The sequence below is a fragment of the Nuphar pumila genome, chromosome 2, assembly GCF_984573655.1.
Source record: "Nuphar pumila chromosome 2, dmNupPumi1.hap1.1, whole genome shotgun sequence".
Taxonomy (NCBI): Eukaryota; Viridiplantae; Streptophyta; class Magnoliopsida; order Nymphaeales; family Nymphaeaceae; genus Nuphar; species Nuphar pumila.
In genome coordinates this window covers 10,667,510-10,685,343 of record NC_143250.1, presented here as the reverse complement: position 1 = coordinate 10,685,343, position 17,834 = coordinate 10,667,510, and the positions used below count along the sequence as shown (strand labels likewise).

Sequence of the window (17,834 nt, the reverse complement as noted above, 5' to 3'; positions counted from 1 at the left end):
TACAGGCATATTAATAAAACAATTTTATAATAGTCACACAAAATCAAAGTCTGTGAAGCAAAAGATTAAAAGGTTGCCAAATTGAAAAGCTCCATTCCTGACCCCCAGCAGTCCATTCATATAGATCTACAGAAAATTTACAATCACCATAACAATGAGCATAATCTACAATAAGATTCTTGAATTCCCCCAATAAACATTTTACCAGACATGAGTCTTTTAAGACATTGCCACTAATGACTGGCATGTCTTTGTTATAGCATGCAGCAAGTTGTGGTGACTGACAATTCAATCTGCCAATAAAGATAAACAAACTATTCTAACATAAAAAGGCTAATATTCTTTACTTGAAAATTGTTGTTCAACCATATAAACAGTTTATTTTATGAAAGAATAATTACTAAAAAATTCATACAAAGTATGATCCTCATATTATGTAGATTTAGTAAGAACTTTGAAAAATCCAATCACCAATTCACTAGTTCAGCATAGAACATGAATTGGGGAATGATCAAAAGGTTCTTGCTTGGAGAATCTCAAGTTATCATAAAGACCTTTCACATAGGTTTTTAATTCAACCGCTAGCATCCATCTTCACCTGTGTCACATAGGTGCGGGTGCGAGTGCGAGTATGGGTGCCGCACTTTCAAAAAACTTGGGTGCAGAGGTACAGGAGGGTGTGTATATATATATATATATATATATATATATATATATATATATATATATATATATATATATATATATATATATATATATATATATATAAATCTTGGACAGACCTGGGACTGTATACCCAGACTGATTCAAACCTGGGTTTACTTTGACCAAGGTCTGAATCAGACTGAGTCAAAGCAAACCCAACAGACCCAGGTCTACTTTGATACAAGATTGAGTCTAACTTGGGTCAAAATATGTTCAGGTCCGATTTAGATCTGGGTTACTTTGACACAAGTCTGAATCAGATTTGAGTCTAAACAGATCCAGGTCAATCAGATTTGGATCAGACCTGAGTCTTGTAATGAAATGAGTTCCTCAGTAAATATTCACTTAAATCACCAAAAGTGGACATTCAAAAGAGTTCCACCAAAATGCAAACAAGAGCACATAAAGAACCACAAATAGGTTCACTCTCAAACACCCACTAAAGGGCTAAAGAACAAGAGATGAAAAAAATAATATTCTTATTAATGTAAACCCATAGAAGAAATACAAATGAGAGGGGATTTCACCCCTATTTATACACAGTCAAAGGTCTCCCAAAAGAGACGTTGGGAGAGATCCCAACGATTCCAATAGAGTCGTTGGGCTCTCTCTCCAATGCCCCTTTTGGCTGACAAGAAACTAAAAAATAAAACAAGAAAACTAACCTATTTAGACTATTTACTAGTTAAATACCTATGTCACATGGGTGCGGGTGCGGGGATTCGGCACTTCCAAAAAACCCGGGTGCGGGGGTGCGGTAGGGGCAAAAATGTAATATATATATAAGGGGGGTCCGAGGGTTCCCCCGAGGCGGGTCCTAAAGAATATTTAAAAATCAATTTAAGCTATTTTTTTACATTTTATTAAAAATAATCGATTCAAGTCAGTATCATTATCAATTTTCTGACAATACAATAAGCATCGGCCGATCCAAGCCACCCATACTGACAACACTGGTTTTTTCTACTCGTTAATCTAGCGAGGACAATAATAGGCTGAAGGCGAAGGACAAGATGGCTCTCTATCTTATCAAAATTTTTACTGCTTTTTTTATAGTAAAAAGTAGATGTAATGGCTCTCAAACTTCGATGTAGGAGCAGTTCACTTTATGCTCTCCATTGTCGACTCTCTTTGGTGCACAAAATCATCGAGTGTTGAGTCGTTGAGAATTAAAGAGTGCCTACGAGGGCAGGGTACCCCTGACGGCAAACTGCCACAAGGGTTACAACAATGCCGTTCATCATGCTGGCCTGTGTCATATAGGCAGGCACTCAAGGGACCCCTGGATCTCTAGGGTCATAATCAACTGGGCACGGGTATGTCAGTAGCTTTTAAAGGTGAGCCACGGAAGACAGGGTGGTCGTGAGGCCCCCACCCGGGGTTTTCCTTGCTTCAGCCAAGGTTCCTCGCTATGAAAAAAAAAAACAGGGCACCTCTCAACCTCATTACAGGACACCCCCAATCAAAACAGAGGTTTGTGGATGTTATTAGAAAAGGAAAGACCGTGGAGTCACTTCATAGTTTTTTTTGCTTTTTGTCACATTTTAATTAAAAGGATGGAGGGAAATGGCGCATCAAGCTGTTAAAAGGGCCTACTTGATCATTCTTTTCGAAGAACTAAAGATGGGTAATAGATTTAAGAGGTTAGAATATTAGATGGATGCTTGGCATATTCTTCCTTTTTGGGGTTTGTCTTGTCCAGGCCATTTGTTATGCAGAAGCCTTGTTGCTTAGCATCCAGATGCACTACTGACGACCATTCATCTCAACATCTCTTAAGATGGATGAACAATGCACCCATCTTCAGAAATGCCAAGATGGGTGGTTATCAGATTTTGTATCCTGCATCTGAAAGAACCATAACTGAGAATTGTTTAATCATGTTTCCCCAAAAGAAATGAAACATAATCATTTTGAGTTTGAAACCTTAGCCAAACACTTGATTTTTTTTTAATCTCTTGTCTACTTTTTGTGGAAAAACCAATCGCATTCGTTAAGGCAAAGAACCCCAACTGAACTTAAGAAACGAGTCAACTCTACATGGGTGAAGAACTATTAGTTTTTGTCCTTTTAAAAAAACAAAAAAAAAATGGACCATCCGCAACGCATTTCATAGGGCAAAATTTAAAAATAAAAAAAAATGGACCAAAATGACCCTGGGTGCGGTCAACGCACCCAGGGTCGGGTTGACCGCACCCGCGTCGACGCGGGTGGGGCACCCTGCTAGCCGAGTCCCTGTGGCATAGTTAAATACTAACCTAACACACACACACACACATAGATATATATATATATATATATACACGAACGTATATACATTTACATTTTTAACACTCTCTCTCAAACTTATAGTTGAGTAACCGAAAGTTTGTCCAAGAGAAAGAACCTTGGAGTAGCAAAAGGTTTGGTAAAAAAATTCGTCAACTGATATTCTAAAGTAACATAGGGAAGATCAATAGTATTATGTAGATATTCCCCTCGTGCATAGTGACAGTTCATCTCAAAGTGTTTGGTTCGTTCGTGGAAAGTTCGGTTGCTGGCAATGTAAATGAAACTTTTGTTATCACAAAGCAATCGTGATGTTCCTGTACTTTGAACACCCATATCGGCCAACAATCTCCTTAGCCAGACCACCTTCATAGTGATTATAGTCATGACTTGATATTTTGCTTCGGTTAAAGACAGATAAACTTTCTGTTGTTTTTTGCACCTCCATAAAATCAACGAGTCACCTAAAAATACACAAAAACCAGTGGTTAAGTGTCGATTATTTAAATCACCTCCCCAATCAGCATCAGTATTGTAACGCCCCAAAATTTCAACTTGTAAATTTTGAAATCATTTAGAGAAAATCTTTCAAAGTTCAAGATTTTGATCTTTAAAATCGACAGCGGAAGCCATTTTCTTTTAGAGAGAAAAAAAAAGCAAGTTAACAATTATGGGCAGCTTACAAATCAATCTTACTTACAGAGAATAGCCAGGATGCCAACAGAAAGAGGGTGATCTCGAGCCATGTTGCATCGCGTTATAGGTTGTCTATAAAATCCTAATTTCACATGCTCATAAAATGGGTCAGTTTCATAACAAACCGGTAGGTGCACAAATAGATAATGTAGAATAAATAAAGTAGGACATCACAAGATAAGTAGTTTATTCAATTGAAAGCAGTAATAGCATTTGTAATTTGCGAGAAATTAAATCTAAGCATTAAAGACATTTATCATGCATTAAGAAACAAATTATACATTTACCAACATTTAACAATTAAGAGAGCAAGTAAATATGCATGATCTAATGCATAACAAGAGTATGCATGATTTCAATGCACATGTATGAACACATTATTATCTTTGGTCAAGTCTTCTTTTCGATATGCGTGTTCTTATTAAATGCACACAATTTAAGTTTCTCTTTTTAATTATTGTTGCCCGCGGATACACCAAACGGGTAAAATCCCCGAGGTCAAGTTAGGTTCCCAGGGTAGCTTAGCATACAAGTATTTTATTACTGGGTTCTAAACTTAGCCCTCGACCGATATCAGGAAACAGCACCATCTATCGGAACATTAAAAATCAGCATCCAATGTCGGGAACACCATGGAAATCAGCATCAACTGACGACACTTTCTTGGTATACCAAAACAACAGTTGTGTCTACACACCACCCACAGGCAAAGTGGTGGACTCTCCCTAAAACTGTGGTCAGGAAAAGAACCTCAATATCGGGTTCAGGGGCAGCAACAACACACACAGAGTTTTAGTATCTTCACGGTCCTCAAACCGTTAAGCCCAAGATTACCTTTCCATAGAAGGAACATCAAGGGAACGTTAATTACATTGTTCTCTTTCTTATCTTATTGTTAATATTAATTCTAGAAATTTGCAAATCAACATGCAAACATAAGCTCGCAAATCAGCAGGAGCAACTTATCACAGTCTACCACCCGTGGCAACAATAGAACAGTACAATTAAAACCATAATACCAAATATGATTTTTGCAATACAAAAACAAGTACAGCAAGGAGCACACAACCTCAAGGCATCCCACAGCCCATGATGATCCATCTTGATCATCTATTCATTCATATGCAAAAATCTTAAGAAACATGCCAATGCATTCTGTACATATCACATGTCTTTCGATGCACAATCACGAATGCCAATTTAGAGATGTGCATGGAATAATAATATTCATATACATGTATTCATTATTACAATGCATGCTTCCATATAATCATGCCAAATGCACTCTTCCATTCATGAACCAATTCAATTAAACATATGAACCAATACATGATTTTATTCATGAATCGTACAACTGAACATGTGAACACTCATGCCACTGATTACATGCAAGACATGATAATTTCAGGTCTTTACACGCATAAGAAACAACTATGCATTAATACCATGAACATGCATGTCATAAACATGCCTAGACATGTGTGCAATGTCATATTCTCTTGCATGCATAAAACCAAGTGTAATCCAATTAACACATGCAAACACTCATTTAATGCTCATTGCACACTTGCATTGCATACACATATCCACATTAAGGAGTAATTTCTTTAAGTGTTCATATACTTGCCAATGCATAAATAAACAAGTAAAGCAAGGAAAGGAAATTAATGGCAAAAAACTAACTGCAGAACTAATCTATGCATGCAGAATATGGCAACTACAGGAAACATGTAATAAATGTTAAAAGGGAGCCCTTGTTCTCCTGTGTAGGCCTGTCATCGAACGAGAGAGAGAGAGGGGAGAGAGAGAGAGAGAGATTTTAGAGAAAGGGCGTCAGTCCCTCGTGGCTGCACCTTTCATTCTATTAAATGTTAAGTGTATAAAACTAGGGTACAGAAATACCCCTTAACAACATGCTAATTTACATTATACACTGATTGGATCTGGACCCGATCCATTATATAAGTGGATTGGGTCAGACATATACATAATGACGACTTCTTTTCAGCCTCCCTCAAGTTGTGCATGGTGCTGAACCATGAACAACTTGTTTTTCAAAAACCAAAATCTATCCTTTGTCAACCCTTTAGTGAGGATGTCAGCAACTTGTTCTTCAGTTGGCACATACATGGGCTCAATCTCTTTGTCTTCAGCCTTTTTTCTAATAAAATGATGATCTATTTCAATGTGCTTTGCTCGACTATGGTAGATGGGATTGAAGGACATGTTGATGGCACTTTGATCGTCACACAACAACAGTGATCGAGCAATTGATTCTCCCATTTCTGTCAGGAGATGTCTTATCCATGTAGCCTCGATCGTGGCAGTGGCCATCGATCTGTATTCAGCCTCAGTGCTTGATCTAGCAACCGCCTTTTGTTTTCTACTGCTCTAAGATACCAAGTTTGGCCCAATGAAACTGCAATAACCGGATACTGATCGCCGTTCGTCTGGATCACCCGCCCAATCAGCATCAACATAAGTGACGATCTCATGGCCCTCACGGCCCCCACCTGGATCTAAGTCTCGTTTCTTGTATACCAGCCCATCACCAATTGTACCCTTCAGGTAACGAAGTATACGTTTGACTGCCTCCATATGTGACATACGAGGTTCATGCATAAACTGGGATACCTGATTAACCGAATATACAATGTCAGGTCTAGTAAAAGTCAGGTATTGCAACATGCCAACTAAGATGTGATACTTAGTGGGATCTCCATACATAGCCCCTTCCTTTGAACTCAGTTTCTGATGAATGACACTTGGAGTTGTTAACGGATTACAATCTGTCATGCCTGCTCTGCTGAGAATGTCCAACGTGTATTTGTGTTGAGTAAGGGTGAGGGTATCATTTCTTTTATCAACTTCTACCACAAGAAAATATTGCAGCTCTCCCAAATCTTTCATCTTAAATCTCTGATTTAATAACTTCTTCACCTTCTCAATGTGACTTTTACAGTTCCCTGTGATGATGATGTCATCTACATATATTAATAGAAGAGTAGTGACTCTTTGTTCATTGTGAATAAATAATGAGTGATCCAGAAGGGACCGAGAGAAGCCATGTTGTTGTATTTCTAGAGAAAAACTGTCGAACCAGGAACGAGAAGCTTGTTTCAAACCATAGAGTGCACTCTTTAACTTACATACATATTTTCTGGCGTCTCGTTCTGCATATCCAGTGGGTTGTTCCATGTAGACCTCCTCTTTTAAATCCCCATGCAGAAACGCATTCTTTACATCCAGCTGGCTCAATGTCCATCCATGTTTAATGGCTAGACTCAACACCAGTGTTGTGAGAGGCGTACGCCTCAATACCTGAAGCGTACACCTCAGAGGCGAAGCGCACGCTCAAGGTATTGAGGCGTTGCAGTGAAACGTTTCAGGCTTGAAACGCACGCCTCAAGTCGAAACGTGCTTCGCTTCTAAGGCGTGCGCATCATGTTGAATGTCGTCTCCGATTCTCGATTCTGTTTCGAAAGAGATCAGAACTCCGTTTTTGTGTTTTGTTGGGTGGGGCTTTTGGTCTTATCATCCCAATTGTCGCCCGACGTGTTATTTACCGGCCATGGCTGGCACTTCGCCGCTTTTCGGCTATCAAAGCATTGTAAATAGTCCGAAACGAAGCCTGGACGCGCCCAAGACCAGCCTCAGAGGTCTCAACAAGCCTAAGTGCTCCAAATGTGGCAACGTCGCCCATTCAAGGTGATCTCTCTCTCTCTCTCTCTCTCTCTCTCTCTCTCTCTCTCTCTCTCTCTCTCTCTCTCTCTCTCTCTCTCAGCCTTACGCCCTCCTGGTCGATGGTTCCTTGCGTATTCCTACTTATTTCCCGAACGAAATGGCATTTTTTCTGTTCGATGCAGAGAAATTTGGGTGTTTCTCTATGTGGGGAATTGTCGTTTCTCTTGAAACCTCTGTTTCTTTTGTGTTTTCTTGCGTGGGTGGTTGTACGACCTCCTAGTCGATTTGCTCCTGTCGTACTCCTGCTTATTTCGTGAAAAAAGAGCTTTTTTGCTCAATTGTTGAGGAATTTTGGTGTTTTCTCTATGTGGGAGTTGTCGTTTCTCCTGGAAACATCTGATTTTTTGGTTTTTCTTGTGTGGATGATTGTCAGTTCTTCAATTTGTTGCCTGTGTAGGCGTGGAAATCGATTTCGTGTATTCAGTGTTTGGTTGTTTTTGTTCGTCGTGCAAATTGGTTTTGCTTTGACGATGAGAATCGGGTGTTTTTGGTCGATCGTGGAGGCATTTTGGGTGTTTGTCAGTGTGGGGAGTTGATTTTCCCTTGGTAGTTGTCACTTTTGATTGTTCTTCTTGAGGCATCAGCGACGTGATTTCTTCTTTTAAAGTTAGTTGCCTCTTCTTTCTTGAGGGTCTGGTAGTGTTTGTTTGGAATTGTGTTTGCATCTTTCATGGTTGAGACTTTTTTATCTGATAGGCAAAACATGAAAGATCCTGTTAATTGTTTTGAGATTGTGAGTGGTGTATCTAGAATTTAATGGGAAGGGGAGAAGTTTCATGAAGTCTTTTTTGTTCAAAAGAGACTCCTCAGTGGTTGTTGCCGGTTAATGTTTGACAGTAAATGTTTTCATTCGTGCATTTAACTTATGAAATTGAAAAGATTCTACGAGTTGACATCGATAAATGTTTTTTCATTTTGGTTCGTGCGTGTTCTCGGGCAAGTAATAGAAGAACATGGGTTGAAGTTGATCATTGTTTTGGGGATTTTGGCTTTTATTTATTTTGGTTCATATATGTCTCTGGCAAAGAATAGAAACAGCGTGTTCATATGGGTTAGTGTTGTAGAGTGTTTGCTTTACTTGAGGATTGAGTGGCATGATTTATGCATGTTTTATCTTGTCATGAAAATGGCTTTTATAAAGGGGTACACTGTCTATGGAAGTGATGGCCTAATGTGATGAATTAAGGGTGCTGTAGTCAGATCTAATGGTTATGATGAATATCGATATACATGTTGATAAGTACGAGTGCTGAGCAAAAGTCGTGAAACTGATTGTATTTTGGCTGTCGTGATTTATATTGCTGGGAGCAACTGTCGTGAATACCTTTATCCATGTTGATAAGTACAAATGTTGTGCAAAAGTCGTGAAATTGATTTTTTTTTTGTCATGATGTATATGGTTTGGAGCAGATGTCGTGAGTTTAAAAAAAAAATATTTTGTTTCTGCTCATGTTATCGTTGGTTGTGCTCATATTCTATTTAGCAAGCAACTGGGTGTTGTGTCGTGATCTTTTTTATTCAGCAGGCGTGATTCCCTACTGTGTTGAAAAATATTCTGTTTGTGGGAACCTTGTCTTTTGAAGTGGGATTCTGTGTTGGGTGCTGCTACTGGTTGTCGTAGTGGCGGATGTGTGATGGTAACACATTCTAAGTCGTGTTGGATGTGTAATCTTGATTTACAACCTATAGTCATCCTTGGTTGAGGTAGAAGGTTTTGGTCAAATTTCTTTAAAATTATATTTAAAGTTTGGATCTGAACAGTCGAAGGTCGTGTTTCTCAGATTTCATTGGTGAAGTCAAAACTTGATATAGTCGGGCTTGTTGTTGATTATGGGTATGCGCGTGTGGTTGCTCCTGCATTTTGTGAATCAAGCCCATTAGTTTATATTATGGCTTAAGTGGTTAAATCAGATGCATATTCCTCCAATGATTGTGTAACTCTTAGTAGGGCTGAATATGACAAGCTTCTTGCTTTACGATCATCCAATTCGAAGTCTTTTGTTGCAGAGGTTGTGTGCTCTGTAGGTGATGGCGTATCTGCTCAAGGTGGTAGGTGGGTCATTGATTCTGGAGCCTCTGGTCACTTGTGCGGAAACTCGAGCAGCTTTTTGAGTTTAAAACCTGTGACAGGTCAAAAAGGGATACGTCTTGCTGATGGTAGTTCTTCCCCAATTATAGGGCAGGGAAACATGTCTATTACCCCTACTCTTCAATTGTTGCATGTTCTTCATGCTCCTTCGTTTCCACAGAATTTATTATCCGTCAGTCGAATGACAAAAGAGTTGAATTGTAGAGTGATTTTTTATCCTATGGGATGCACCTTTCAGGACTTGTTGACGGGGAGAAGGATTGGTGGTGGCTATGAGGAAGGTGGTCTATATTACCTACACCAACCAGAGGTTTCGGCCTATTCTGCTGTTACATCATCCTCAAGTCCTCTATTGTGGCATCATCGTTTGGGTCACCTTCCAGTGACAAAACTACGTCGTGTCATTCCTCATATACCTCCCTCAGTTTCTTTTCAGTGTGAAACATGTCAATTGAGAAAACATTGTCGAAGCTCTTTTCCCTCCAATCAGAGTCCATCAAGTCAAGGATTGTTTGATCTTCTTCATGTAGATGTGTGGGGTCCGAGTAGGATTCCGAATAGGTCTCAATGTCGTTATTATCTAGTTATTGTTGATGACTTCTCGAGACTATCGTGGGTGTTCCTGTTAAAAGATCGGTCTCAAGGTCCTGTTATTCTTAAATCTTTAATTACAGAGATAAAAACTCAATTTAACATATGTGTTAAAATTGTTCGCACTGATAATGCTCTTGAGTTCAAATCCAAAGACTTACTTCAATTCTACTCTGTTAATGGGATTCAACCTCAATTTACATGTCTCCATACCTCCCAGCAAAATGGGGTGGCTGAGAGGAAACATAGACAATCCTTAATGTTGCTCGGTGTCTTATGATTCAATCCAATATGCCTGCTACATACTGGGGCGATGCGGTTTTGACAGCCGGGTTTCTTATAAATCGCATGCCGTCAAGTTCTGTAGAAGACCAGATCCCAATTCAAATTCTCCATCCAGAGGCTCCTCTCTTTCCTATCCCTCCTAAAGTTTTTGGATGTGTGTGTTTTGTGCATAAGCTGGGTCCTGATCGAGATAAACTTGTTGCGCGGTCTATTAAATGTGTTTTCCTTGGGTATCCTAAGAACCAAAAAGGATATCGTTGCTATGACCCTATATCTCATAAAGAGTATGTCAGTGCGGACGTTACCTTCTTTGAGTCTATTCCTTATTTTTCGAGTACTACTCCAAGGTTACAAGATAGTCAGGGTGATGTTTTTCCTCTGCCAATTCCCCCTTTTCCTTTAGAGTCGTTCACTCCAAAGCCTGTGGCTCCATCCTCTGGGGAGTCTCGATACAGAAACCCTCCTATAGTGTATACTCACAGGTTACCACCTACCTCCATGCCCCCATTATCTCCTTCTCTTGAGGCAAGTATCTCTGAGCATACTGAAGTTTCAGCTATTGATGAGGATCTTCCTATTGCTCTGCGAAAAGGGAAAAGACAGTGCACTCTTCATCCCATTTCTCAGTTTGTTTCTGAAGTTAATCTTGGGGCGTCTATGAAGAATTTTATCTCGGCTTTGTCTGCCTCCTCTGTTCCGCTTTATCACAGTCAGGCTCTATTCGACCCTAAATGGATGCAAGCTATGAAGGATGAGATGGATGCCCTAGGTTCTAGGGGCACTTGGGATTTGGTGGATTCTCCAACTGATGCAGATATTGTTGACTGCAAATGGGTATATACCATTAAATACAACTCGGATGGGTCAATTGAACGGTACAAAGCCCGGTTGGTTGCAAAAGGATATACTCAGACTTACGGTGTTGACTTTTTTGAAACTTTCTCCCCAGTTGCTCGTCTTGGCACTATTCGTCTTGTTCTTTCTGTTGTTGTGCACCATGGATGGCCCTTGTTTCAGTTGGATGTCAAGAATGCCTTTTTGTATGGGGATTTGCATGAAACTGTCTACATGCAACAACCCCCAGACTTCGAGGTTCAGGGGGAGTGTAAGAAGGTGTGCAAATTGAAGAAGGCTATTTATAGCCTGAAGCAGAGTCCAAGGGCATGGTTTCACAAATTATTTGAGGTAATGTCGAGTTTTGGCTTTGTAAGGTCAGCTTCATATCACTCCTTGTTCATCAAGAAAACCAGTGCTGGAATTGTTGTTATGGTGGTATATGTCGATGACATCATATTAACAGGGAGTTGTGCCCAAGATATTTCTACCACAAAAGATCATCTTCAGAAACACTTTGTTACTAAAGATCTTGGTCACCTTCGATATTTTCTGGGTATCGAAGTTGCAAGAAACAAAGAGGGCTTAGTGTTGTCTCAAATAAAGTATGTGTTGGACTTATTAAAAGAGACTGGAATGCTAGGAGCCAAGCCAGCTAATATTCCAATGGATCCCAAAACTCACATGTTCGATGAGAAGTCTGAGTATGTGGACAATGCCAGTTTTAGATCCTTGGTGGGTAAGTTACTATATGTGACTGTTACTAGACCTGACATTTCATTAGTTGTGAGTAAAATCAGTCAGTTCATGGACAAACCTACAAAAGTTCACTGGGATGCAACTATGATGGTTATTCGGTACTTAAAGGCATCTCCTGGTAAAGGTCTGTTGTTTAAACGAAATCCATCTTTGGACGTTGTTGCTTACACTGACGCGGATTATGCAGGATCTGTTGAAGATAGGAAGTCAACATCTGGATTTTGTGTGTTTGTGGGAGGAAATCTTGTTACCTGGAGGAGTAAGAAACAAACCGTTATAGCCAGGTCGAGTGTTGAATCTGAATACCGAGCAATGGCCCAGACTGCAGCTGAGATTATGTGGATAAAATCAGTCTTGACCGAGCTTCAGGAGAAAGTATCTCTACCTATGTTGATGATGTGTGACAATAGGGCTGCTACATATATTGCATACAATCCAGTGTTTCATGAAAGGACTAAACATATTGAAGTTGACTGTCATTATGTTCGCGACTTGGTTCAGGCTGGGTATATCTGCACCGATCATGTATCTTCCGAAGATCAAGTAGCTGATGTTTTTACCAAAGCCCTGGCAAGACCAAATTTCTCAAAGTGTTGTGACAAGCTAAGCATGATTGATATCTATGCTCCAGCTTGAGGGGGAGTGTTGAGACTAAGATGTTTTTAGTAAATAAGTTTCTCTAAACTAGAGGTTATTTGAAACTTATTCTTTAATGAGGGACCTGGGTGTAATTTTGTTCCTTGGACTATCTCTATTTAATATAGAGATTAGCCCTAATTGATTATGAAGTTAGATTATTCTCCAGCCGTCTCTCTCTCTCTCTCTCTCTCTCTCTCTCTCTCTCTCTCTCTCTCTCTCTCTCTCTCTCTCTCTATTGCTGCACATCTCACCTTACAATCAACAACAATAAAAAAATAATTTAAATTTATATAATATATACATATACAGTCACATACAAATATATGCATATGAATCAATACATTTTAACACTATTTACATTGCGAGCAATTACACCTTCTACAAGTATAAAAAGCATATAGAGATGGATTTTGTGACGAATTTATCAAATGAAATATTGAGTTACTTCATGTGACATCTAAATATAAACTTGCAGACTTCTTCACAAAAGCATTGTCATTGCTTCATTTTTCCTTTCTCTTTAGCAAATTGTTGATGATTTTTTCGTCAGTTTGAGGGGGGTGTTAAATATATATTGTTTTTGATGTGTTTTTTGTATTTGCGTATATATATATATAGAGAGAGAGAGATTGTATTTTAGGGTAAAAATGTAATTTTTTTTATTTTTAATGTTTTTATTTTATAGAAAAAAACAGCATCAAAGGGCATTTTTGTCCACTAGCCGTTGGATAGCCCAATGGCTACTTGTGCTCTCTCTCTCTCTCCTTCCCTATTTTGTATATATATATATGGGGCCTTCACCCCTCTTTTTGGTTTATTCTTCTCTTAAGCATCTGATATTAATAAAATTATAGTTTTTTACCTTTTATGCACTTGTATGTGCCCTTAGTAGCCTATGTGCTCTTTCCCCTTGTGGCTCTTATGATATTGTAATACTTTTTTGTATTTGGGCCTTTAGTGTTTTTGTTCTTGGTCCTTGGTGGCTTTTGTATCTTGTGCTCTTCGATTCCACAACAATACGTACATCTATTCTTCTCTTAAGCATTTGATATTAATAAAATTATATTTTTTACCTTTTTATGCACTTGTATGTGCCCTTAGTAGCCTATGTGCTCTTTCCCCTTGTGGCTCTTATGATATTGTAATACTTTTTTGTATTTGGGCCTTTAGTGTTTTTGTTCTTTGTCCTTGGTGGCTTTTGTATCTTGTGCTCTTTGATTCCACTACAATACATACATCTATGCATGGGTACAGTCATGTCCGCATGCCCTAAGTTTTGAAAATTATCGCATCATACCATGCATATTTGTATTGTATCCTGCTCCCGCATCCATTTCCACGTTACATAGGTTTAGCCAGAATTCAGTATGGTTTTCCAACACTAATACAAGATACTTTCATCTATGATTCATATCCCAAAACACCACATATAATACATTATGGCACGGTGGTAAATTGAATGGAATGCACCTTGACAAGTGGATATTATTTGCAGACTTGAGCTTGAAGTAATTGTTGGTTAGGGAAGCTTGGAGATGTAAGTGAAGCTAGTCACATCATGCATGTTGTGGATGTGTGGACCTCTTTCACTAAGGCTTCTTTCATGCAATTCAAGTAACAAACAAAGAGTTTATGGACCTTCACTGCCATTTCAAGGAGGTCCTGTTCTTGGAAAAGGATCATATGGGGTTGGTTGGATTCCTATAGTGGAAAATTGGAAATGGTTGGGAGGCTAAATCTGGGCATGTCAATTATTTCCTCTCACTTCCTTTCTTAACCTGCCTAACTTAGAAGAAGCCAGCAATTTGAATGTTCTTCCTTTTCTTCCTTTTCTTCCATTCAGTATCTTGGGCATTCTTCTTCTAGATTAATTTTGAACAATTAACACAGCATTGAGGGAAGCAAGAATTGGAAATACATTTGGAAGCTTTAGTTGTTATCAGCTAAGTATACAATCTTCAAGAGGAAATCCTCCCATTTCACCTCCACACATCATGCCATCCAAATCTTAGCATGCACAAAAAATAAATGGCCTGACAGAAATCTTACTTGGATAGGGATTGTAATGAAAAACAAAATAACAAATAAAGATGCCTTTTATGGGATGTTACAACACATAAAAGTATGCACACACAAAGACCTCTTATGGATCAAGTACAAGATCACAAACAAGGCCACAAAGGGCAAGAACACAAGTAAAAAATAAGTATTATTGAAGGGAAATATGCTTGAGAAAGCATTGAAAAATATAACAGGAAAAGGCCTTTATATATACACAAAGGAGAGGCTCTTAGAGTCATTGGAGAGATCCCAACGACTCTATAGGCATTTGTCAAAAATGCCCTCAATCAAAAAATAAAATACAAAAAACATAAAAACAAAAAAATAATAAATACAAAAGACTGTTGTGCCCCCATTACAGCCTATTACATGACTGAAATGACCAAAATACCCCTGATGGGTATTGCCTATTACAAAACAATATATATATATATATATATATATATATATATATATATATATATATATATATATATATATATATATATATATATATATATATATATATATATATATATATATATATATACACATATATTTTAACAAGGGATATCTAGGACCAGCTTAATATTGCATTTAACATTAGTCTGTGTGACTAATTGTCGCATTGTTTTTTTGCTGATATAAATTTAATAAATCATTTTTTCTTCTCAAAAAGACACTTTTGAGGGGAAGAAAAAGAAAATAGTCACAAAAAGCAAAAATGGTAGAAAACCATACCTTTTTTGTGGCATCAAGGATAAACGACTCGACCTGCAAAAAGTTTGAGAAGCCATTGTTAGAGAGTAGGATAGATACCTCATTTTGCGATATCAGGGGTAACTTTGCCTCTCTTCAATAGTGGTATAAATGTACTTTTTCATTTCTTCACAAGGGAATTTTTGTCTGTCCACTTTCTTGTAGTGTGTGCTTACTAGCAGAAACCACATGATTTTATTGTTGCCTTAATCTTCCTTCTCTCTTTCCCTTTATTGCCTCTTCTACTTTCCTTTCTTTATTAATCTTTTCTTTGTTAATTTTTGTTATTGCAAACAGGTTAAGATAGCTATGGTGATGTGAACAGCCATTTCACTAGAACAAATACTGCCCAAAGATATTTAAAGAAAAAATAAGAAATTAATTTTAAGTCAACAACCACCATATTAACTGGTAAATGATGAACTTTGATAATTACCTTTTGCACAGCAGCTTCGTTGATCAATGGGCCCTAAAAATTAAACATAAAAAAGAATTAGAACACAGAAGAATTTAAAACAAGGATCTATACACACATACATATATATATATGGAAAATATTGGTACACACCTGGGTTCCAAACCCATGAGTGAAAATTCCAAATCTATATATTTCTTTTTACATCTGACACTCCAGATTTGATCTATATGTTTGGCTTAATAGAAATCGGCCCTTGGATCATGTTTTTTTCCAATACGTAGATTGGATTTATCGGGGGTTGAAAAATCAACGGCCAACAATATATCAAACTTTAACTCCTCAAGAAATTGCATTTTTAAGTTGAAAAGTATGATTCAAGGGTCAATTCCTACGTTTTTTACAATGTTGAACACATCCAGGGAGTCAGATTTGGTCAACACGACCCATCCCATAAAGAGTTTCAACTAAGTGGATTGGAATATATATATAAAGGGGTAGATCAAGGAAGACTTTATGTAATATCGCGTATTTTTGTACTTAGTCATTTTATGAGATTTTCGAAAATTTGGCTAAGTTTGGGAGAAAATCGTTTGAGACTCGATTGTTAGACTGATGTCTTTGGGTCTGGGCTTGACACAGGTCTCATCGACAAGATCGTAACGATCCAATCGAAGCATGAGAAAGAACTTTATTTTTTACCTTTAAATTCAAGCAAAATTCGAGAGAAATTCAGGTTATTTTTGGGTAAAATTTGAAATTTGATAGTAGTATAATATGTCGTTGGATTCGTCTCGAAATGCCGAATGCAACAGTATGTTACTTTGCTGAATTAAAGTTCCATTTGGCCTGAAAATCACGTTTTTCTGAAAATTGAGCAGTTTGTTGATCTGGATTCGGATTTGGATCGGGTTGGATCCGATGCATATGATCCAAATTATTATGGATTTAGATCTTATTTAAAACCTACTTTAGTCTGGATTTAATTCAGATCTTGATCCATTTTTGTTTTGGGTATGGGTTTGGATTTGTGGATCCGGATCCAAATCCAAGCCTCACGTTTTTCCAGCTTTAAACTAAATATAAAGCTTTAATTTGGGGTTTAATAAGGTTAAGAAGTCTCCTAAGTCAATTTGGCTATTTTTGGAAACTCCTAGATAATTATTAATTATTTAATAATAATTAATTAATTAGATAATTAATTAATTTTAATTAATTCCGAATTTTATTTTTATGGCTGGTTAGGACTTCTTAATAGAGTCCTTACTCATGCCTAAAAAAGCTTGAAATGTTTTAAGAAAGGATTTTTGAAAAATTAAGAAACTTTGAAAAAAAGTCAAAACAAGAGGGTTGGGAAATTTTTAGAAAGATAGGAAGAGAGTCCTAAGGAGGAAACTCTCCTTCTCCAGCCCATTTAGAGAGGGCTAGAGAAGGGAGAGGGCATAACTCCTCTTTTCTTTATAAATAGCATCAAAAAAAGAAGGAAAGAGAAAGGAAGAAAGAAAGAAGGAAAGAAAAGAGAGAAAGGAGAGGAGAGCTGCTCCAGCCCTCCACCCACGTTTTTCAACATTCACCCATATTTTTCTTCACTTTTTTTATTCAAGGAATGAGTTTTCTCTCTAGAATCAAGTGAGAAATTGATATAGAACGGATTTTCATGCAATAATTTGATAGAAATCTATAAAAAAAGGTTTAAATCTATGTTTTCATAAAAATATATGGAGGATGCATGGATCTTCCTCTATGGTTGTACCCTTAATTATTTTCATTCGTTCATGCAATAAAAATTCTGTATATGCTAAAACAGAATTTTTATTGGGGGTAAATGCGTTTATTTAGAGGTTTCTGTTGATGGATATTGATCTCCATGGATGCCCTTTATTTAGGTTGTAGTGGTACATTGTCACTATTTCAAGAATTTCTCAGGAGCTGGGAATGTATGTGTTAGCTAACTATGCCATATGATTTGTTAGCCGTCTAAAATCAGTGCCTTCTCTTTTTTCTTGGATG

At 37.7% G+C, this 17,834-nt stretch overlaps 1 protein-coding gene across 2 annotated transcripts in view; it reads right to left on the bottom strand.

Moving 5' to 3' along the window:
• The window catches only part of LOC149844729 (succinate-semialdehyde dehydrogenase, mitochondrial-like), a 157,153-nt gene that overhangs the window by 57,944 nt on the left and 81,375 nt on the right, over positions 1-17,834 (bottom strand). For both annotated transcript variants that reach the window (XM_089995230.1, XM_089995236.1), the window contains exons 14-15: positions 15,846-15,878; positions 15,392-15,424 (exon numbers count right to left, since the gene is read on the bottom strand). In XM_089995230.1, the coding sequence (XP_089851356.1) occupies positions 15,392-15,424; positions 15,846-15,878 (66 nt within the window). The remainder of the gene's footprint in view (positions 1-15,391; positions 15,425-15,845; positions 15,879-17,834) is intronic.